The sequence below is a fragment of the Gymnoscopelus braueri genome (genome assembly GCF_963280865.1).
Source record: "Gymnoscopelus braueri genome assembly, chromosome: 2".
Classification (NCBI taxonomy): Eukaryota; Metazoa; Chordata; class Actinopteri; order Myctophiformes; family Myctophidae; genus Gymnoscopelus; species Gymnoscopelus braueri.
This window is the reverse complement of record NC_137604.1, coordinates 45,071,534-45,094,933: the sequence shown is the minus strand read 5'-3', so window position 1 is coordinate 45,094,933 and position 23,400 is coordinate 45,071,534. Positions and strand designations below refer to the sequence as shown.

The following is a 23,400-nucleotide window of genomic DNA, read 5'->3' as shown; positions in this document are numbered from 1 at the left end:
GTCTCCCCATCTCTCCAGCTCTTTAATAAACAGAAAATACATTTTCCGGTAGGTGTCAAAGTCTTAGCCAATCAGGAGAGAGTACCCATTTTTAAGCTTCATTTTTATAGTGTTCCAGTTCCAATTTTGCCTGCTCATTTCTTAGTGTCATCACTTCCAATTTCACTTGTTTAATCTATATCCTTATTGAGTTCTCTATCCTGATTGGATAAAATTGGAAATGAAAATGCATTTTCTGTTTTATAAAGAGCTGGAGAGACAAGGAGACTCCTTTTACTGAACAAACACTCTATAGCAATGAGTACTATCAGAATATAACTTTAACTAACTTTAACTAAACATTGGAATATTGGATCAGAGTTTTTTGGGTTAACTACCCCTTGATGGTAGGGCATGCTTGGCCGCTTGATTTGATAGGCAAGCTGTGACAACAACCTTGGACCGTATCAGCTGTGTGAGAGAGGCTGTGTGTGCAATTATACATTACAGAGTCTGCTAATGAATGCATTTATGGTGAAATGTAATGCTGAAATGAAATGTGATGAGTACAAGGAATGGAAATAACATTAAGTGGACACTTTTTTATGGTCCTGTCAAGGATTAAGTGACACTGACTATACACCTACAGTGAAGCCTGTCCCGTTAAGCCAGTGCCAGACTATTTGTTGGAGCTGTTAACGACTCATATGACTCTGAACTGTGACCCTGACTACATAAACATCAAAACCCCCAAAACGTATATAAAGCTGTCAAATGTATTGAAGTGCCCTCCTCAAATGGAGTGAAGTGGAAGTATACAATGACAAGTAGAGTATTTGAGTATTTACTTTCCTTACTGAATATGAACATGTTCCAAATAATGTATAAGACCTGCTGTAATTATCTTTACCAAATAAAGACACCCAGCACCCCACCACCCTGCCAATTATACTATTTTTATACCATAGCCACTGGCATGGACATAAACCACATAGCCAAGCAGCACTACCAAATATCATGTGAGTGTTGGACGTATAATTTTACAAGATTACTAATAGATTTGAAATGTTTTGTTTTTTTATGGCTAAATGGATACTATCTCAATGTCAACAGGAATTAAAGGCCCTTGAAAGGAAACTCCTACTTTTACTTTCTGCCCAGCATGCAATGAGCACCTAATATAAGGCATGCTGAGATGGTTGACACGTACCCATTGCAGAGGAGTTCAGAGTTCCATTTAGTGGTGAGTGAGACTTCATCTGTCCTTCATAGTCATATAAATGTTTTAGAGATGTTAGTTATTCATAGTCGTATAAATATATCATGTTAATGACTCCGTACATAGTGCCACATAGCGACAGACATGATACAATGTTATAGGCACTGAATAATGAGTGGACAGAATAATTTGTGTTTTATTGAACAATTTAAATGATTGATTGTGTATTATTGTATTTATAGTGATATGGTTTAGGTCAGATTGGAATTAACTTTTGTTCATTCATTTTTATTTAGACATTTCAATTATGTTATGATTATTTAAATAATAATTTACATTGTGTGTGTTTTTACCAGATACTTTCTTAATCTTAACCAAGTAATTATTTGGAAGAGTACTTTTACATCTACTAGAGTTATTATTAGTTTAAAGTAACAATATTTTTTACTCGAGAAGAGTTTGGCTAGACTGCCCACCTCTGAATGTACCCTTAATTCATACAATGGAATTAAAGAAGAAAGAAATCTAGCATTGCTTAAGTAAAAATCATGATTACAAATTGTATTAAATCATCAACTAATGTTAATGTCGTCAAAATGATGTGTTTTTTCACTCTTAGGGGTTGCACTCAAGATTCTACTGCTACTGGTAGTGGGGAAAAGTGAGTGTTCATAATCTTTCTAATAAACCTACAATAAGCTACAACCGTAAGAATAGTCCTACAATTATCTGCTCAGATCTCAAGTCAGCAAAGGCATCAACACCATCTATTTGTCTGTCTACAGAAAGCCGCCACCATGAGTACGGACGCAGAGATGGAGCAGTATGGCAAGGCCGCCATTTATCTCCGTAAGCCAGAGAGGGAGAGAATGGAGGCTCAAGCTGCACCCTTTGATGGCAAATCTGCAGCATATGTGGCCGATGTTAAGGAGCTGTACCTCAAGTGTAAAATTACGAAGAAGGACGGTGACAAAGTCACCGTGGAATTGCTCGACACGAAGGAGGTATGTAGAGGTGTATCTAAAATCAAATAGTGGCTCAGTAAAAATCACATTACATTCTGAGGTTGTGCTTTTTTTTTTTTAGGAAAGAACTGTAAAGGAGGCTGATGTCTACCCTATGAACCCTCCCAAGTATGACAAAATTGAGGACATGGCCATGATGACCCACCTCAGTGAAGCCACTGTCCTGTATAACCTCAAAGAGCGTTATGCAGCATGGATGATCTATGTAAGGTTTTCTACATACTGAGAACAGTACAGTATTGCACCTGTCGATAGCGAAGAAAGAAAAATACAGTGTACAAGTTATATCATCAAGTGAAAACCATAGAAAAACGAATGCAAACAAACTCTTCTGAAGTTAACTTGCTCATTAGTTGATGCCACTTGAAACTCGTGACTGTAATCCCAGCTCTAGTGATCCGTTGTGCTAGATATATGGCATGCTCAGTGCCATGTTGTATGATGTTATTGTTCTCTCTCTTCTCCCCTTCAGACCTACTCTGGCTTGTTTTGTGCAACTGTGAACCCCTACAAGTGGCTCCCAGTGTACGACCAGGATGTTGTAAATGCCTACAGAGGCAAGAAGCGTATTGAGGCTCCACCCCACATCTTCTCTGTCTCTGACAACGCCTATCAGTTCATGCTGATGGGTACGTACTACTCAGGACAATGTAAAAACAATAATATAATGGTTTTGTGGTGTATCCATGACTAAAAGTTTGCTTTACATTTTACAGATAAAGAGAACCAGTCTGTCCTGATCACGTAAGTTTCCCATCTACTAGGCTTTAAAAAAAGAACATTGTACATCAATTCCCTAACTGCATTTCTCTGAATATGTGTATTTATAACCAGTGGAGAATCCGGTGCTGGAAAGACTGTGAACACCAAGCGTGTCATCCAGTACTTTGCAACAGCTAGTTCTGGTTCTGGAGAGAAATCAGCGGCCGATAGCGGTAAAATCAAGGTATATGTACAGGTTTTTAACTTCAACAAATACATGTTTTTGAACATAAAGCATTTGTATGCAATATAGCAATTCAATTTAAAAGAATTCTGACAACATTTTCTAAAACATTCTAGGGGTCACTGGAGGATCAGATTATTGCAGCCAATCCCTTGCTGGAGTCCTATGGTAATGCCAAGACTGTGAGGAATGACAACTCCTCTCGCTTTGTAAGTATAAATAATGACACTTTATGAGAAAACCTGCAATAATTCCACAGTGTAGATGCAACTAATTGTGCTATATCAAACAGGGTAAATTCATCAGAATCCATTTCGGCACAACGGGTAAACTGGCCAGTGCTGATATTGAGACATGTAAGTATGAAGTTCACAGATGATAAATTATATATGTGTTCATTTGAGGATTACATTTTGAGTTATGTACAACCCATATAGATTATTATTGTTATTATTATAATTGAAATTGTTATAATTATAATTATAATAATAATTATAAGGGTAATTATAATAATAATAATAATTATTATTATTATTATTATTATTATTATTATTATTATTATTATTATTATTATTATTATTATTATTACTATGAGTTATGTACAACCCATATAGATCTGCTGGAGAAGTCTAGAGTGACCTATCAGCTTCCTGCAGAGAGAGGTTACCACATCTTTTTCCAGATGATGACCAACCACAAACCTGAGATTATTGGTAAATGGAATTACTGATGATGCAGTGAGAACATAAATTAATGAATAAAAACACATGTTCACCATTTTTTAATCCCTTTTAAGAAATGTGTCTGATCAGCACCAACCCCTACGACTTCCCGTTGATCAGCATGGGTCAGATCACTGTGGCCAGCATTGATGACAAAGTGGAGCTGGACGCTACTGATGTCAGTGAACATTTTTGTTTCTTTCTAATACTCACTATAGTGTGAACTGCAGTCAGTTGCACTGCAACATGTATTTTATAAAGCAGTGGTTCTCAAAGTTTTCAGGCCGTGACCCCCCAAACTAATCCTATTTGAACTGGGGACCCCCCCATCCTGACAAGCACTTGGAATTGTAGCAGTTGAGGCATTACATTTAGTTTGACTCGGTTCCACAGATAAATATTGTGAAAATAGCCGATCTACATGTTTTAATTGTTTTTACCTCTTTCTTAGGTAATATTAGACAATTTGGCCAATGTTTGACAATTTGAATAGTATAGTTTGTTGATTACTTTTGATGCAGTAATGGTCTTATTTGTTTTATTTCAACTTACTTATTGTATAGGTCTTACAAGTCCTTAAATTGTCACTTTAGAAATGTGCAGATACCATGTATATACACTTATACTGTATGTTGGTTTGTTAACTGTTGAGTTGTACACAGTTCTAAATTATGTTTGTTAATCTAATGCTTAATCTCAATCTTTTGAATACATCTCTGCTTATTGACATCAGGAGGCTATTGACATCCTGGGCTTCAACGCTGAGGAAAAACAGTATATCTACAAGTTCACCGGTGCAGTGATGCATCATGGTGTCATGAAGTTCAAACAGAAGCAGCGTGAAGAACAGGCAGAACCTGACGGCAGCGAGGGTGAGCTAATCTTTATTATTGTCTCCGCCAGGCCGAAAGGCATGGCGAGAGAGTATGTTTTCGCCCCTGTCTGTCCGTCCGTCCGTCCGTGTGTCCGTCCGTCCGTGTGTCCTGTCTGTGTGTTACCACCAAATCTCCGGCACCGTTGGCCCGGTCGCTGCGAAACTGTGCACACACACTCCCTGGATGCCAATTCAGAACCTCTGCCTCAAATTTTTCACATGGGCCTGTTATAGCGCCACCAGGAGGCCGATTTGTGCAAAACCCATTTTTATACATTACTCCTACAGATTTTATCCAAACGTCATGCAAATCGGTACACAGTATCTCTATAGTCATGTGATCAACACCGATCTGTCCGATTTCCCATATTCCATCCTCATTGGCTAAGGTTCGCTTCCAAAATTTGCAGGATTGGTCCGTTTTGAACAAAATGCCTCAAATCATGAACGCAGCTTGAGATTTCCGTGAAATTTCACAAACACATTCTCACTGGGCCAAGGAAGAAATGCCACCCTTTTTCACATTGGCCTGTTATAGCGCCACCATTAGGTCTAATTTAGCAAAACACATTTTTGGAACAAAATGCCTCAAATCATGAATGCAGTGTCCGATTGCCGTGAACGACCTAAGAATAAATGGCACCCTTTTCACATTGGCCTATTATAGCGCCACCAGGAGGCCACAATAACGTACCTGACCTGGCGGAGACCTGTGCTCCGAGGAGCACTTTTTCTAGTTATTACTATTATTATTAATATGTATCATTAACACGGAGGGTTACCTGCATCTACTAGCTGTATTTACTTACATTCTAAATGGACAAAGCTAAATATATTTTCAATATATTTCCATTATTATTATTGTCTCCGCCAGGCTGAAAGGCATGGCTAGAGAGTATGTTTTGCCCCCTGTCCGTCCGTCCGTCCGTCCGTCCGTGTGTCTGTCCGTCCGTGTGTTCGTCTGTGAACAGCTAATCTCCGGCACCGCTGGCTTGATCGCAGCGAAACTGTGTACACACACTCCCTGGATGCCAATTCAGAACCTCTGCCTCAAATGTTTCACATGGGCCTGTTATAGCGCCACCAGAAGGCCGATTTTTGCAAAACATATTTTTTGACAGTACTCCTACAGATTTTGTCCAAAAAACACACACATCGGTGCACAGTATCTTTATAGTCATTAAACCAAACGTGTCTTTCAGATTTCTCATATTCCATCCTGATTGGCTAAAAATGGCTTCCAAAGTTTGCAGGAGTGCTCCGTTTTGAACAAAATGCCTCAAATCATGAACACAGCATGCAATTTCCTTGAAATTGTGCACGCATATTTCCACTATGCCGGGGAAGAAATGGCACTTGAAAATGTTCAAATCAGCCTCATGGTGGCGCTATAACAGGCCGATTCGTGTTTCTACCTATAACTGCACCGATCTGTGTAAAACTGTAAGCGCACTCCCTAGAGGTCAAGGAAAAACCTTTGCCCTGCATTTTTCACATCTGCCTTTTATAGCGCCACCAGGAGGCCGACTTATGTAAATCATTTTTTTTTGCTATTAAGCCTAAATATTGTATGCAAATTTCACGCGAATCGGTACACATGATCTCTATAGTCATGTGATCAAGACGGATGTGTTTGATTTTTCATATTCCATCCTGATTGCCTAAAATTGACATCTAAAGTTTGCAGTAGTGGCTTGATTTGAACAAAATGCCGCAAATCATGAAAGCAGCATCCGATTGCTCTCAAACTTTGCACGCACAATCACACTATGTTGAGGAGCAAATGCCACCCTTTTAACATTGGCCTGTTATAGCGCAGGTCTAATTTAGCAAAACAATTTTTTTGAACAAAATGCCTCAAATCATGAATGCAGTGTCCGATTGCCGTGCAAGGTCTAAGAAGAAATGGCACCCTTTTCACATTGGCCTATTATAGCGCCACCAGGAGGCCACAATAACCTACCTGACCTGGCGGAGACCTGTGCTCCGAGGAGCACTTTTTCTTTAATATATTTTACCGTTTACGGTGGCACGGTGGCGCAGTCGGTAGCGCAGTCGGTTGCGATTTCGCCTCACAGCGAGAAGGTCCTGGGTTCGATTCCCACTTTGGGCGATGGGGGCATGTTCTCTCCTCCGCATCATCAGTGCCCATACTCTAGCTGGGGTTGGCGAAAGGGCCTTTCTGTGTGGAGTTTGCATGTTCTCCCTGTGTCCCCTATGGTAAATAAATGTGTTCCTTCCACACGCTACACCCTTCCGGGGAAACTCCACCCACATGTCAGGTGATAAGAAGCGGCCTGCTCACTCCTCATGCATTGAAGGAAGCATGAGCTCAGTTCGGGGCTCTCCCCAAGCTGGCAGAGGGAGAGTAGCACCCAGGATTAAAGCTTAGGCAATTGGCACTGGGTAAAAGAATGGGTTACAAAAATCGTGGTATAAAAAACTTTATATATATATATATATATATATATTATACTGTTTAGACTGATGATTATTTGGTTTACCTATGATCCTAGATTACTATCTCTATGCATTTGATGTATTAATTAGTGTTTACCTTGCTTACTGTATATCACACTCTGGATTAAGAGCGTCTGCTAAATGCCTAAATTGTAAATTGCAAATTGTATGAACATTTCAGAGGCTGACAAGATTTGCTACCTGTTGGGTATAAACTCAGCAGAGATGCTTAAGGCGTATTGCTACCCCAGAGTGAAAGTTGGAAACGAGTATGTCACTAAGGGACAGACTGTGCCACAGGTGAGTAAATTACATTATTTCCATGTTCTGATTTCATACACATTTTTTATTCTCAACACAGCATACCATTAGAACTCTAATATATTTTTTAGTTGTGTCCAGACTGTCTTAAATCATCTTCTGTAAAAACACCCGGGACAGACTCTTCTCCCTTCTGGCTCCCAAACTGTGGAACAAACTCCCCATTGCAGCAGACTCACTCCCAATATTCCGCCGTAATCTGAAGACTCACCTCTTCAGACTCCATAGCCCGTAGCACTTGCCGTAGAACTTGCCCTAACCTTGATGACCTTGCAGGCTTATGCAAAGGCTAAATGTAATTTCGATGGCATGTTATGTAGACAGATGCCAGGTTAATCTGTAGACCTGGCATCCAAGTGTATAGTTTCAATGTGCAGATTATAGATTGTTTTAGATTATAATGTTTAGACTGATGATAGGTTCTTGGTTTACCTATGATCCTAGATTACTAATGCAATGCATTTGATGCATTACCTCGTGTTTTCCTTGCTTACTGTAAATCACTCTGGATTAAGAGCGTCTGCTAAATGCCTAAATTGTAAATTGTGTAATTCACACCCCTACTAATAACGTTCCTATTTCCATAGGTAATGAACTCAGTTGGTGCCTTGGCCAAGTCCCTCTATGAGAAGGAGTTCTTCTGGATGGTCATTAGGATCAATGAGATGCTGGACACCAAGCAGCAGAGAAACTACTACATTGGTGTGCTGGACATCGCTGGTTTTGAAATCTTTGATGTAAGCATGGACTTGTTTTAAGTGGGAGACTTATTTTTTTTGTCACAATTACAAGAAATTGGGCTAATGATATTTCCACTCACAGTTCAACACCCTGGAGCAGCTGTGCATCAACTTCACCAATGAGAAACTGCAACAGTTTTTCAACCACACCATGTTTGTTCTGGAGCAAGAAGAGTACAAGAAGGAAGGAATTCCCTGGGATCTCATTGACTTCGGCATGGACTTGGCTGTCTGCATTGAGCTAATTGAGAAGGTATTATTATATTTTATTACACGGCTTGGTTGGAATGGATGCTTAATTCTGATTGGTCAATCACTGAATTCAGCTGTGTGTTATTTCTGGATAATGACCGATGAGCTCAATAACAGACCGCTGTCTAATCAAAGGCTCAGAGCACCTGCGCTAGTTGATTTTGTGCACCTGTCCTGCGCTAGTTGATTTTATGTAAACAAACACACAATGTCATTTACAGCTAAACATTGATCTCAAGTGAAGAAGCGAGAAATAGAAATGCAGTAACCGAAAATTGACTCTATTTGATCAACACTTCCTTGTTTTCCGAGGTGACCGTGTCCGCACGGCGTAACACTTATGGAACACTTTCATTACCGTAAGCAAGGACATACTTTGTTTTCTTGTAACTTTTGGGTACATTTATACATTTATTTATTAAAGGAATTTCCCCACGGTTATCTCACCTTTTCTATGATGTTATGATATCCTAGGATGAGTGGTACAGTAGAAACATTTCATAACTCCATCCCGGGTCCGTCACAGCTAGAAACGCGCGCCTATGGGCCTTGCGCTAAATCGCATATTTGAATAGCTTTTTTTTTTGTTTTTATTTGGTGAGATCAGACGTTCATAGTGACAGAATACTATCCAACGTGACTGTCTTGAATAAGCCCCACCGAAATTCTCGCTAGACGTGAGAAATCTCGTTTCACTTTAAGTAGCCATTTAATTAGCGGGATAATTTATGTTGTCTAGAGGACGGGCGGGTGGACGGACGTCACAAATGTAACATGCGGAACAGCGAGGCGCACCATTGCCCCGATCCGCACCAAACTTGGCACCAACACTGGTCAGGGGTCTGCCATCAGAATAGACACAACAGGGACCACATGTGGCACCCAGTGGGTGCCACAGGCGCACCCTTAGCCTGTGTTCCTATTGGCTGTACTTTAAACAGCCATAACTCCACTTCCCAGCTTGCTAAACGCCCCAAACTTGGTAGGTGCTCTTAGACGGTCCAATAAAGACAGGCTGTAATTACTTAATCCCTGCCCCCTCAGTGTTCCTATTGGCTGGGCTTTAACACCCATAACTCCAGTTCCCAGCATGCTTAACACCCCAAACTTGGTAGGTGCTCTTAGGCGGCCAATTTGGACAGGCTGTAATTGCTTAAGCCCTGCCCCCTCTGTGTTCCTATTGGCTGGGCTTTAAACAGCCATAACTCCAGTTCCCAGCATTCTTAACGCCCCAAACTTGGTAGGTGCTCTTAGGCGGCCAATAGATGGGTTTCTGCGCGACGAACGAACCGGAAGCGCCCTTCACTCTGTTGTTTTGTTCGGGATTTAGATAGGCATAATGCTGCTATTATAGGCATAATAGGCATAATGCTGCTATTATATACAAACAGATCCAACTTCCGACAAATCATTTTTATTGAGTAAAGAAGATATTACAAACTGCATAATTTAATCTACTTTCATTAAACCCGGTGAAGACCATTTCTTTTATGAATGTACAATGGCCAGAGCGCTGCGGGTAATAGCGCCCTCTACAGGCTCGTCCCTCCACTGCGCGCGCATCATCCTCTCATGTTTACAAACAGGAAACCCATCTATATGGACAGGCTGTAATTGCTTAAGCCCTACCCCCTCTGTGTTCCTATTGGCTGGGCTTTAAACAAGAATTATTATTATACTATTATATATTATCATGGACTTGACTGTCTGCATTGAGCTGATTGAGAAGGTATACAATCATTATTATACTATCATATATTATCATGGACTTGGCTGTCTGCATTGAGCTGATTGAGAAGGTATACAATTAGTATTATACTATTATATATTATCATGGACTTGGCTGTCTGCATTGAGCTGATTGAGAAGTTATACAATTATTATTATATTATTATATTATTATGTATTATCATGGACTTGGCTGTCTGCATTAAGCTCATTGAGAAGGTATACAATTATGTTGTGCTTTAATGGACATGATGTTAATATAGTTTTTGTCATTGGCACTTCGTTTGTGGTGATTTGTCTCTTTTGTCTCCTTTACAAAGCCCTTGGGCATCTTCTCCATCCTTGAAGAGCAGTGCATGTTCCCAAAGTCTTCAGACAAAACCTTCGCCGAAAAGTTGCTTGACCAGCATCTTGGGAAGAACAAGGCCTTTGAGAAGCCCAAGCCGGCCAAAGGCAAGGGTGAGGCCCACTTCTCCCTGGTCCACTACGCTGGAACTGTGGACTACAGCATCACAGGCTGGCTTGAGAAGAACAAGGACCCCCTGAACGACTCTGTCATTCAGCTGTTCCAGAAGTCTACAGTTAAACTGCTGGCTGTGTTCTATCCCCTTCCTGAGCCTGAAGGTATGTTTATTAATATAATAATATGATATAATGTGTTCTATCTTCCTCCTGAGTCTGAAGGTATGTTTATTAATAGAATAATATAATATAATGTGTTCTATCCTCCTCCTAAGCCTGAAGGTATGTTTATTAATATAATAACATAATATAATGTGTTCTATCCCCCACCTGAGCCTAATACTATAAACACTCAGAATTTGACAAGAAGGGAGGAATTTTCATTCTGTATATCAAAAAATATTATGTCTGTTGACTTTAACAAATGAAGAAAAGGAGGGATGCGGGAGAAACTGTCCACTCATGATTCTAACCAATATAAACAGATGCCACAAAGAAGGGCGGCAAGAAGAAGGGTGGTTCCATGCAGACTGTGTCTAGTGCTTTCAGGGTAAGAATATTTATTCATTATTATCAACATTATATTCCTGTAAAAAATAGGCATGTCTTTTCATGTTGGAATTAAACAATTTCTGTATCACATGATGTGAGCTTGTAGAGCAGCTATCTTTGAATGGCTGAAGTTTAAAACAGGGCTTAAGTGGTTAATGTATGTTTTAGAAAAATCTAAATCTGTAAAGTAACTAGAATCTAAAGAGTTCCAATAATTCTAGTGGGGGGAAAAGTACAATATTGTCTTACTTTTTACTAATAATAATTGTCTCAATAGGCGAACTTGGGGATGCTGATGACCAATCTGAGGAGCACTCATCCTCACTTTGTGCGTTGCCTGATTCCCAACGAGTCCAAGACTCCAGGTAAACACTGAAAATAAACATTTAAACAAATGATTGTGAGGTAGCCATTGAATGCAACTTTGGCCAGTGTGTAACTATTTTGTCCTAATAATAATGAAGCAACATCTTTACAGGCCTGATGGAGAACTTCCTGGTCATCCACCAGCTGAGGTGTAACGGTGTGCTGGAGGGCATCAGGATTTGTACAAAGGGCTTCCCAAGCAGAATCCCCTATGCTGACTTCAAGCAGAGGTATTCATTCCTTTTTCCAGCAACTTTTAGTTCCACACCTATTAACGCAAAATGACCCACTTTTACAAAACAGGTACACATTACTGAATGCCAGCCCAAAATTACCATGAACTTATACAAAACAGGTACAAAGTACTGAATGCCAGCGCAAAATGACCATGAACTTTTGCAAAACAGGTACAAAGTACTGAATGCCAGCGCATGTCCCGATGGCGCGTTCATGGACAACAAAAAAGCCTCTGAGAAGCTTCTTGGGTCCATTGCCGTACCTCATGATGAGTACAAGTTTGGACACACCAAGGTAAACACACTCCCAATCTGGTTTAACATTATCCAGAGAGGATTAAAAGTAGATTTTACGGTTGTTTAGTTGCTCAATGCTCAGTGTTTGTAACATTGTATTCAGGTGTTCTTCAAAGCTGGTCTGCTGGGTGTCCTTGAGGAGATGCGAGATGAAAAGCTGTTTGCTCTGGTCACCATGACTCAGGCTCTCGGACGAGCTTACGTCATGAGGAAGGAGTTTGTCAAGATGATGGTTAGGAGGTAATATGAAAACATCAATTCAATATTAAGTACAATTTGTAAGTAAACGTTGTCATTGCTGTTCAATAAAACAAAAGTAAAATGTCAAATCATTATAATAAAAATAGCAAAAATTGCAGAGGAAGCTTTTGATGACGGTGGTAAGGAAAAACACTCCCCTTAAACAGGAGAAGAAACCTTGAGCAGATACGGGCTCTAGGACGGGTGGCCATCTGCATTTACCTTCCCGGGGGTTAACAACAATAATACCATCAGCAATAATAACGACAACAACAGAAACAACTATGACACAATAATAACAGCTTTAATAACAGGCTGCAGTCGTATTACATGGAAACCCTCGATCTTCAGCTAAATCATGATCCATTGAAACCACTTTCCACAGAGAGGCCATTTACACCATCCAGTTCAACGTGCGCTCATTCTGCAATGTGAAAAACTGGCCATGGATGGGGCTGTACTTCAAGATCAAGCCTCTACTGCAGAGCGCCGAGACTGAGAAGGAGCTGCAGAACATGAAGGAGAACTATGAGAAGATGAAGACTGACCTGGCTGCTGCCCTGGCCACGAAGAAGACACTGGAAGAGAAACTGGTGGCTGTAGTGCAGGAGAAGAATAACCTTGCACAGGCAGCGTCATCAGTAAGTAGCTACACTTGTACAGGAAATGTTGATAATATTTCATATTGTTTATCATCCTATCTTAAATATTTTTTCGAATGTAGAATGCAGATGTAGACCATGGCAGAGAATGTCTGGTGGTCGAACGGCTGTTGGCATCATTGTATAGCTACATGGCTACCAGCACAAAGGCCTGACCCAATTTGTGGGGGAGGTTGAATCTGTATATGCCACTGCTCCTCACCCACGTAATACTATAGTATATTGTTTTGGACGAGGTTGATAGCCTCCAGCTTCTTCCTTGTCCTCACCTCCGCTACCGCCTCCGTACCGTCCAGGCTCTGACAATGATAGAGCCTGCCTTTTTCACCAGCTTGTTCAGTCAGTTAATGTCCCCTGTGTTAATGTACCCCCCCCCCCCCCCCCCCAGGAAGCAGCTGCAAAACAAATCTCATATGTCTCACCCAGAACAAATGCTGCAACAAGTTCCCTCACTTATCTTTTTCATTGACAACCAGGGAGATGAAGCATTGAATGATGCTGAGGAGAGATGTGAGGGTCTTATTAAAAGTAAGATCCAGTTGGAGGCAAAGGTCAAAGAAACGACTGAGAGACTGGAGGACGAGGAGGAGATCAATGCTGAACTGACTGCCAAGAAGAGGAAGCTGGAAGATGAATGCTCTGAGCTCAAGAAGGACATTGATGACCTGGAGCTCACCTTGGCCAAAGTGGAGAAGGAGAAACACGCCACTGAAAACAAGGTTCAACATTATACACTCTAGCCGTCTTATCAAGTTATAGAACAATAATGATCCATTCATGATTACACTCAAGCCGTCTTATCAAGTTATAGAACAATAATGATCCATTCATTCATGTTATTCAGGTGAAGAACCTGACTGAGGAGATGGCCTCTCAGGATGAAGGTCTTGCTAAGCTGACCAAGGAAAAGAAGGCCCTCCAAGAGGCACATCAGCAGACTCTTGATGACCTGCAGGCAGAGGAAGACAAAGTCAACACTCTGACCAAGGCCAAGACCAAGCTGGAGCAGCAAGTTGACGATGTGAGTTCATAAAGTCAATTGGCTGTTTTCAACATATACGGTATGTTTATTGTGGTACTGAATTATAAGACAAATATATTGTTGTGCAGTTGGAGGGTTCTCTGGAGCAAGAGAAGAAGCTCCGCATGGACCTTGAGAGAGCCAAGAGAAAGCTTGAGGGTGATCTGAAACTGGCCCAGGAATCCATCATGGATCTGGAGAATGACAAGCAGCAGTCTGATGAGAAGATAAAGAAGTAATGTGGACCACAATATGAATAATTGATATGAATAATAAATAATATGAATACAAATAAGAATATGAAATGCCATGGATAAAAACTACCACTAAAATATGATGTACTGTATTCCACAGGAAGGACTTTGAAGTAAGCCAGCTTCTGAGTAAAATTGAGGATGAGCAATCTTTGGGGGCCCAGCTGCAGAAGAAGATCAAAGAACTCCAGGTATTTACTTTATTCATCTTCTTTAAAATCATTGATAATAAGTATGTGAAAATTTGGATTTTAATATGTTCATTAATTTGAAAGGCTCGTATTGAAGAACTGGAGGAGGAGATCGAGGCAGAGCGTGCCGCTCGTGCCAAGGTTGAGAAGCAGAGAGCTGACCTCTCCAGGGAACTTGAAGAGATCAGCGAGAGGCTGGAGGAGGCCGGTGGAGCCACCGCTAGTCAGATCGAGATGAATAAGAAGCGTGAGGCTGAGTTCCAGAAGCTGCGTCGTGACCTCGAAGAGTCCACCCTGCAGCATGAAGCCACTGCTTCTGGTCTCCGTAAGAAACAGGCGGACAGCGTTGCAGAGCTGGGCGAGCAGATCGACAACCTCCAGCGTGTCAAGCAGAAACTGGAGAAGGAGAAGAGTGAATACAAGATGGAGATCGATGACCTGTCCAGCAACATGGAAGCTGTTGCTAAGGCAAAGGTAAAATAGAATGCTTGTGCGTAATTCTTGACAAATATAAGAATGACTAAAACGAGGTAATACATTGTAGGTTACTTCAGTGATTGAATATGTCCAATGTTAATCAACAGGGAAATCTTGAGAAGATGTGCCGAACCCTTGAGGACCAACTCAGTGAAATCAAGGCCAAGAGTGATGAGAATGTTCGCCAGTTAAATGATATTGGAGCTCAGAGAGCAAGACTGTTGACGGAAAATGGTAAATGTTCATTGTAAAGTTTTTATTAAGTTTTATTATTATTATTATTAGCCTGGTAAACCCCTCCCTCCGGATATCTCATTTCCATTTGATATCAGGAGTGAGTCTGGCATGGGGGCCTGTTTGGCTTTTTGTCTGTGGGCTGGATTTGGGCGGGAGTAATACAGTTGACTGACAACCACTTCAGCCAATCAGCAGTTTGTTCCCCTTCAGCCAATCAGCAGTTCGTTTCCCCGACCACCAGACAGGGGGACTTTTGAAAAGGCCATGCCGAAAATAGGTTGCTTTATTCGGATACATACGTGTCACTGCCCGCCCCTGCCGGTTCTCTGAATTTTTATTTTTAAATAGGCTCTGTCATAATTAGTTGACCACATATATGAAGTTAAACAACTAAATTCTATCCGAATGATATCTTAAAAGTAAATTCCGTGCCTCAAAAACTACGTTTCGGAATTTTAAAACCGAAATCAAAACAGCGGACAGAATTTCAATGGCCGCCCGTTAAATTTTTGTCGGTTGCACTCGGTTCCATTCGGGTTCACCCGGGTTCCACCTGATTGGCCAACCTCCGCTGTCAATCACAGAACAATGAGCGAGAACGCTGATAGACGAGTCCATTTTATGGACGAGCAAGAAACGCCCAGACAGGCGCTCAGGCCAGACTCCTTCCTGAAATGAAATGCAAAGGAGATTTCCGGAAGGGGGGGGGGGGGGTTTACCAGGCTACTACTAGCCTAAATGGTTTGTCAATGGTACTTGAGCAAATTCCATAATAAGAGATAATGCTTTGATCAGCAGTCATCCCAGGAATTTAAGGAATATGTATTCAACAAAGATTATTTAAATGTTTGAAACTAATATTAAAATTTCTAACTAGGTGAGTTTGCTCGTCAACTTGAGGAGAAAGAAGGTCTCGTCTCTCAGCTCACCAGAGGCAAACAGGCCTTCACCCAACAGATTGAGGAGTTGAAGAGACTCGTTGAAGAGGAGGTTAAGGTAAGGAACAGCTTTCTTTTTTTAAATAGGCTTATAGTTGTCTTTTTGTAATTGTATCCAGCTGACATTATTTTGGCATTTTTCTTTTGACAGGCAAAGAATGCCCTTGCCCATGCTGTGCAATCAGCTCGCCATGACTGTGACCTTCTGAGGGAGCAATTTGAGGAGGAGCAGGAGGCCAAGGCCGAGCTGCAGCGTGGAATGTCCAAGGCCAACGCTGAGGTGTGTCAGTGGAGGAGCAAGTATGAGACTGATGCTGTCCAACGCACTGAGGAGCTGGAGGAAGCTAAGTAAGTGATCAGTGTTTTTACAACATCAGGTACCACTCACTATACGAAATATTGCTCACAATAATTTGAATCCATTCAAAACTGATCAACAGGAAGAAGCTCGCCCAGCGTCTTCAGGAAGCTGAGGAGCAAATCGAGGCTGTGAATTCCAAGTGCGCCTCTCTGGAGAAAACCAAACAGAGACTCCAGGGTGAAGTGGAAGACCTCATGATTGATGTGGAGAGGGCCAATGGTTTGGCTGCCAACCTTGACAAGAAACAGAGGAACTTTGATAAGGTGCTTTGATATACATTATTTTACAACAAAATCATTCTTGCCTCCTTAAACTGGGGTACATGACACATTTTGTTACAAATGCTGTGCAGGTCTTGGCAGATTGGAAGCAGAAATGTGAAGAGTGCCAGGCCGAGCTGGAGGGAGCTCAGAAAGAGGCTCGTTCTCTCAGCACTGAGATGTTTAAAATGAAGAATTCCTATGAGGAGTCTCTGGACCTCCTGGAGACCATGAAGCGTGAAAACAAGAACCTGCAACGTGAGTTTTTAATAACAGTAAAAAAAAGAAAACTTTCAAATGCAAATACAAATACAAAATAGCTGCTGATTGGAAAGTTCCTCATTCATTATTTTCAATCAACTGCAGAGGAGATCTCAGACCTGACTGAACAGATTGGTGAGACTGGAAAGAGCATCCATGAGCTGGAGAAATCCAAGAAACAGACGGAGACAGAGAAGTCAGAGATCCAGACAGCCCTGGAGGAAGCTGAGGTAAATCTTTTAGGTTCTACATGTCTATATTTTAGATTTCTTTCAACACGTTTTATATTCAAACAGTGTAGCAGTATGATCGATGGTACATTAAAAGGTCCTACAACCTTTTGATCCTGTATTTCATTTTAGGGTACTCTGGAGCACGAGGAGTCCAAGATTCTTCGTGTCCAGCTGGAACTCAACCAGATCAAGGGTGAGGTCGACAGAAAGCTGGCAGAGAAGGATGAAGAGATGGAGGGGATCAAGAGGAACAGCCAGAGGGTGATTGACTCCATGCAGAGCACTCTGGACTCTGAGGTCAGGAGCAGAAACGATGCCCTGAGAATCAAGAAGAAGATGGAGGGAGACCTGAACGAGATGGAGGTTCAGCTGAGTCACTCCAACCGCCAGGCTGCTGAGGCCCAGAAGCAGCTGAGGAACGTCCAGGGAACGCTTAAGGTGCAAAACATAGTAGTTAGACACATATTCAAATAATGGAACTGCACTGCACAAGTCACATTCTGATGTTTCTCTTAACGTGATCACCTCAAATGTGATTTATTTTAGGATGCCCAACTGCACCTTGACGATGCTGTCAGAGGCCAAGAAGATGTGAAGGAGCAAGCTGCCATGGTGGAGCGTAGGAATGGCCTCATGGTTTCTGAGATTGATGAGCTGAGAGTGGCTCTGGAACAGACAGAGAGAGGCCGCAAAGTGGCTGAACAAGAACTAGTGGATGCTAGTGAACGCGCTGGCCTGTCGCACTCCCAGGTAAGTCAATGGAAAAACTCTCAATATATTTAACATACAAGTCATGCATACTTGCATTGCTAAACTGAATCTTTATTTTAGAACACAAGCCTTCTGGGCACCAAGAAGAAACTTGAAGCTGACCTGATCCAGGTCCAAGGCGAAGTGGATGACAGTGTTTCAGAAGCAAGGAATGCTGAGGAGAAGGCCAAGAAAGCCATCACTGATGTAAGTTAGGATGACCGCCCCTTATCCAATATACCAGGACAATTAGACAACCTTATGGCATGCTTAATGTAAACATACAATACAATACATTTCGCTCATGGCATGCAGATGTTGAACACCTTTGCAATAGGCTACAACAAAGGATGTATTTTAGAATTAAATACTAAACTTATCTTATTCAAACAGCCATGATGAAGGGAAAAAAGGAACATCACTATTTTCAGTCTTTATATCAGAAATATGTGCTCAGGGAGACAAAGTACATTCTGAACCCAGCATTCCGAGGTGCTGGCTTCAGGTAGATGGTTCAGAATGCTACAGTGCAGACTGAACTGGTACAAGAATCTATTCATTCCATCCTCCATAAAGATATTTACTTTAGTTTGTTTCCTTCTGGTCTTATGACACTAGTATCTGTTTATTACCTGTTTATTATAATGTTAATGAGAGATTTTAATCTATATACCATGTTTGTATATTGTGATTTTCTTGGCAAGTATGTTGTGTGATGCAGCATAATTTTTTCCTTGCGGGTGAATGAAGTATATTTCATCTTATATTATACAAAAATTACTTTCCAGGCTGCTATGATGGCCGAGGAGCTTAAAAAGGAGCAGGACACTAGTTCTCACTTGGAGAGGATGAAGAAGAACCTGGAGGTCACAGTCAAGGACCTGCAGCACCGCCTGGACGAGGCTGAGAACCTGGCTATGAAGGGAGGCAAGAAGCAGCTCCAGAAACTGGAGTCTAGGGTAAGATACGTAGTTCACTTCAACACGGCTTATAGTCAATGAAATAAGAAGACATTATTTCACAGTGCATAATTCAATTGTGAAGGTGCGGGAACTGGAGGGAGAGGTTGAATCTGCACAGAGAGGAGGTGCAGACGCTATTAAAGGTGTCCGCAAGTACGAGAGGAGAGTGAAGGAGCTGACATACCAGGTACTGTATATCATGTTCACTTAAATAACCATCATGCCACTGGCTAAATTAATATATTACATGAACGTAACTAATGTTATATATTCACTCTCACTTCAGACTGAAGAGGACAAGAAGAATGTTGGCAGGCTTCAGGATCTGGTAGACAAACTGCAGATGAAGGTGAAGGGCTACAAGAGGCAGGCTGAGGAAGCGGTAAGACAAATATACATCTTTAGTTGTGGTCGCCATGTGCATAGTGTTGTTGTCATAGTTTAACTAATGGAATAGCCTCGATCTCCAGGCTTTTATTTTCCTTCGCGTTTTGCTCAAAAATAAGAGCCTGGACCCGCCTGTTGACGTTCCTGGAATAGGAAGTGGTTGATTTCCCCAACCAACCAGAGTGCAGTGGGCGTCGCTCCAAATGTTGTGGCGTCAGGGCTCTCAATGCTGCACATTGGGGGGGAGGAGGGGCGCGTCGGCGGGAGCACAGATCGGTGAACTAATGGGATCCGGCGGCTTCTCTCTCCGGAGATTTTGACGCGCTAGGGCAGCCTACTTATGGAATAACTAAAAAGGAATAATCGGAATCAGTTATGTAATGTCAATACGACCAACAGCAGAGCATTTTTCAGAGTCCATCTTGCTACTTTCCACAAGCGGCACATGGAATCTCTAGCTTGCCATGTTTCTGCAGTATGGCATGCACACAGCGGAACTCCACGGCACTGCACACATGGGCGTTGTGGAAGCTCTGACCTGTTACTGTAACATGGATGTTGAAAGGAAAGGCATGCTGCTCCACAATGCCACATACTGCAGACGCATGCAGGCAGTGTGTTTCAGGCATAATGGTAAAAGTACATTTGCAAAATGGACTAGAGACATTTCTTTCCTATAAGCTGCAATTTATGGCTCGGGGTGCCAAACAAGAACAAGAAAACAGCCATGATTGTGCCGTTCCAATGAGAACCTGTCTGGGCTTGTTGTGTAATTGAGGCATTAAACTGCGGTTACCAGGCTGGTAGTTGTAATAAAGTAGAGGAAGAGAAGAGACGTCAGGTTTCCAGGTTCTATCATTCATTTATTCAGCATCAAGTACAACAGCATAGCAGGAGAACCAGGAGCCCTTTCCTCCACGCAGCCCTTCGGCCGGTGTAGTGTGACCATTCTGAGTTAGATTTCATTCCCCTTTTATAACACAATAGCTTCACATTTGAATACAGACGGTTCATGTGGGGTGGGGGTCAGTGATAGCCTCCACCTGTTGACCAAGCTCTTTGATCAGTGCCTCCATCTGATTAGCAGCTGAATGCCAAGATCCCAGACCAGGTGTCTCCAGGTTAAACAAAAGGCAATGTAAATTGTACTTCACAGCTATGCAGAGTGTCCCTGATTACCTAGGCAAACGCCAGGCTGAGTCTGAGTCAACAACACATTCTTATTCTGACTTTAGTACAATAACTCCTATCTGATTTTACTTGCACAGTCATAAGCAATAAGGGCCAATATACCATAGGCTCACTCATAAACATGCTGCATGGGCCACTGTATTAGCCACAAACACATTACAATTGCCTGAAATTGTCTTGTTTCGACTATATCATTGTAAGATTCTCTTTTCAAATATTGAGGCTTTGAACCATCTCTATCATATTGTAGGAGGAAGCAGCCAACGTTCACCTGTCCAAGTGCAGAAAGGTTCAGAATGAGCTGGAGGAGGCTGAAGAGCGTGCTGACATCGCTGAAGGCCAGGTCAACAAGATGAGAGCTAAAAGTCGTGACTCCAAGGTAATACATGTTCAAGGTTGACTGACTATCTTTAAATAAGATTCAACTGAAAATGTATGTTGAATATCTACAATTTTATTCTTTACTGTTACAGGGAAAAGAAGCTGCTGAATAAGTTCTCCAATTCAAGTCACCTTACAAAGTCATAAAATATGACCCATTGTATTATAATGTAATACACCGTACAAAGTCATAAAATATGACCCATTGTATTATAATGTAATAAAGGTGCATGGTAACAAATTTATTTTTGTTGTTTCTTGTATTCATTACTTTGTCTTGTCAATACTTTTTGTTGTGTCCACTATACCATTTTATAAACATATGAATTATGATGTTTAAAGCTGGTCAAAACTGAATCCATTTTTTTTTGGTACAGAATTAACCTCTGTAAGGCCAAAGACTTCACAGTCAAAGTGGGTGACAAAGTTATCACAAGGAAAGAAGAAATTACCTACCTGAGTTGTAAAGAAGATCAAGATTTTTGAGCAGGATCTCCTCGTTGGTCAGTAGGAATACACTGAGGGCACTAGCTGGAGCACTCATCCAATGTCATTTTGAATATAAGCATGTACGTCATGGTAGTGTAATCCCCACCTGTACCCCGCTCCTGTGTATACGGTGGACACTTCGCTCTAGGTCCGTGAAGAGTTGTTTTCGATGTACAATGACCACACAACACATCAGACGACACAATATGCTTTGGTTGGGTAACCACTTGGCACCCTTTTAGTGTTTTTAGCAATTGCAGTAGTGCACATGAAATTACAATATTAAACAATGGTACATTAGCCGGCATAAATGAACAATATTTGTTTTCTCCCGCCGTAGAGATGGTGACATTACATTAAGACAGGGGTTCTCAAACTGTTTAATACCACAACCCCATATTTTGAGGGATTTATTTTGGCGACCCCATCACCTCCCCCCCATTATTAATAATGATAATAATTATTATTATCATTATTGTTATTACTACAATTATTTGAAAACTCTAGTTACTAGTTACTTTGTAGATTTAGATTATTATAACAAAACTTACCACTTCACCCCTATATACATTTTGTCCATTCCAAAATAGGCGATCTACAAGCTCACAGATCTTGTAGATCTGCTATTTTCAAAAGGTGTCATACATTTGAAAACTTGTGAAATGGGACATTCTGCATAATGAGTATAGCATACTTTCTAGTTTTTGTACTTTTACTTAAGTACATTTTCATTCCGGACTTTTACTTGTAACAGAGTATTTCTAGATTTTCTACATTGCAGTTGATACTTTTACTTGAGTAAAACATTTGAACGCTTTTTCCACTGACTGTATGTCCATGTCCAACCACAAGTTTATTGCCAGGGACCACCAAATAATATTTGTGGTGTTAAAATGTTTGCAAAAACATTCCAAGTTTTTCACATTTTGTCAAAGGTTTTTGAAAATATCAGATCTACAAGCTCACAACGCGTCATGATGCGACACGTTGTGAGCTTTTAGATCGGATATTTTCATAATAGCTGTTGTAGGCTATATAGGGTTAAAGTGGTTGAACTGCTGGGGGCCCCCTGGAACACTCCCAAGGACCCCTGACAGTGATGCACTGGACGTACGCACAAATGTCCCTTATGTTGTAGTAGTAGGAGGTCACTCACTGTATCTATCTACGTTATCGTTTAATGTTCTCTCATGTAACACACACACACCCACATTGGATAATATGTTATCCAATTCATTCTTGTTTTTCCTTTGCTGGTATAACGCACTGACTGTCTTATATTGTGCTTTTTTCTTTTCTTTCTAAGAACCTTAACTAACGTCCATAAATATATCATGCACAGCATTGCTGCTATGCTCACACACCTTTTATATCTTATCTCGGGTACTAGTGTAAATATGTAGATCCCTTTTTTTTTTATCTCCTTTTCCACTGGCCCCCTCCCCTCTTCTTCCCCACCTTCTTCTTTCTATGGAAATAACGTTACGATGGGATTTTCACCAACTTTTTTGCTTCTGTAAGCCTGTGATGTGATGTGACAATAAACCTGATTCTGATTCTGATTCTGAAAATGTGATTAGTTTTAGTCTGGCAGAATAAGGATAACGACAAAATGAGTGCTTTCATTTGTGACAGGTAAATGCATGTAAAAACAGCTCAGTCAGTAATCCTCCTACTCTAATTGACGGCCAAACTCATGGAGGCTAAACAACTGTATGAAAGCACTCTCCAAGCACACACATGGCCCAACTAACTCCACATTTTCCCCCAAAATTCCTCAATATTCTGCCTGTAACACCAGCTGCTTCCCATACCGTTACTCTACTTGCACAATGTACAATTAATATGAAACGCATTATGCCCCAATACTATGCAAATCACTTCGCCAGCTCGCAATTTACTTCCGGATGGTTCGTTTCACCAAAC

At 41.2% G+C, this 23,400-nt stretch overlaps 1 protein-coding gene across 1 annotated transcript; it reads left to right on the top strand.

Annotated features, from left to right (window-relative positions):
• The first annotated feature begins 1,168 nt into the window (after positions 1–1,168).
• Positions 1,169–21,230, top strand: LOC308095791 (myosin heavy chain, fast skeletal muscle-like). Its single transcript, XM_080442854.1, has 41 exons — positions 1,169–1,222; positions 1,818–1,859; positions 1,984–2,202; positions 2,285–2,428; positions 2,696–2,852; positions 2,940–2,967; positions 3,058–3,169; positions 3,286–3,378; positions 3,462–3,525; positions 3,784–3,882; positions 3,966–4,069; positions 4,625–4,763; positions 7,407–7,525; positions 8,134–8,283; positions 8,369–8,539; positions 10,587–10,890; positions 11,214–11,278; positions 11,558–11,645; positions 11,759–11,876; positions 12,054–12,177; positions 12,283–12,419; positions 12,805–13,060; positions 13,558–13,800; positions 13,926–14,102; positions 14,192–14,337; positions 14,457–14,547; positions 14,632–15,021; positions 15,132–15,258; positions 16,139–16,257; positions 16,351–16,547; positions 16,640–16,823; positions 16,913–17,078; positions 17,187–17,311; positions 17,444–17,752; positions 17,861–18,064; positions 18,146–18,271; positions 18,853–19,023; positions 19,109–19,213; positions 19,313–19,408; positions 20,855–20,983; positions 21,078–21,230. Exons 3-41 carry the CDS (start codon positions 1,996–1,998, stop codon positions 21,096–21,098), a joined length of 5,805 nt encoding a protein of 1,934 aa, XP_080298980.1. The 5' UTR covers positions 1,169–1,222; positions 1,818–1,859; positions 1,984–1,995; the 3' UTR covers positions 21,099–21,230.
• Positions 21,231–23,400: the final 2,170 nt, after the last annotated feature.

What these genes read in the sequence shown, in the direction of transcription:
- LOC308095791 (XM_080442854.1), top strand. Translation starts at nt 1,996, where the DNA reads ATGAGTACGGACGCAGAGATGGAGCAGTATGGCAAGGCCGCCATTTAT. An exon ending in AACCAGTCTGTCCTGATCAC is followed by an intron (nt 2,968 to 3,057) that starts GTAAGTTTCCCA and finishes ATTTATAACCAG; the next exon opens with TGGAGAATCCGGTGCTGGAA. An exon ending in GAGGAGCTGGAGGAAGCTAA is followed by an intron (nt 16,548 to 16,639) that starts GTAAGTGATCAG and finishes ACTGATCAACAG; the next exon opens with GAAGAAGCTCGCCCAGCGTC.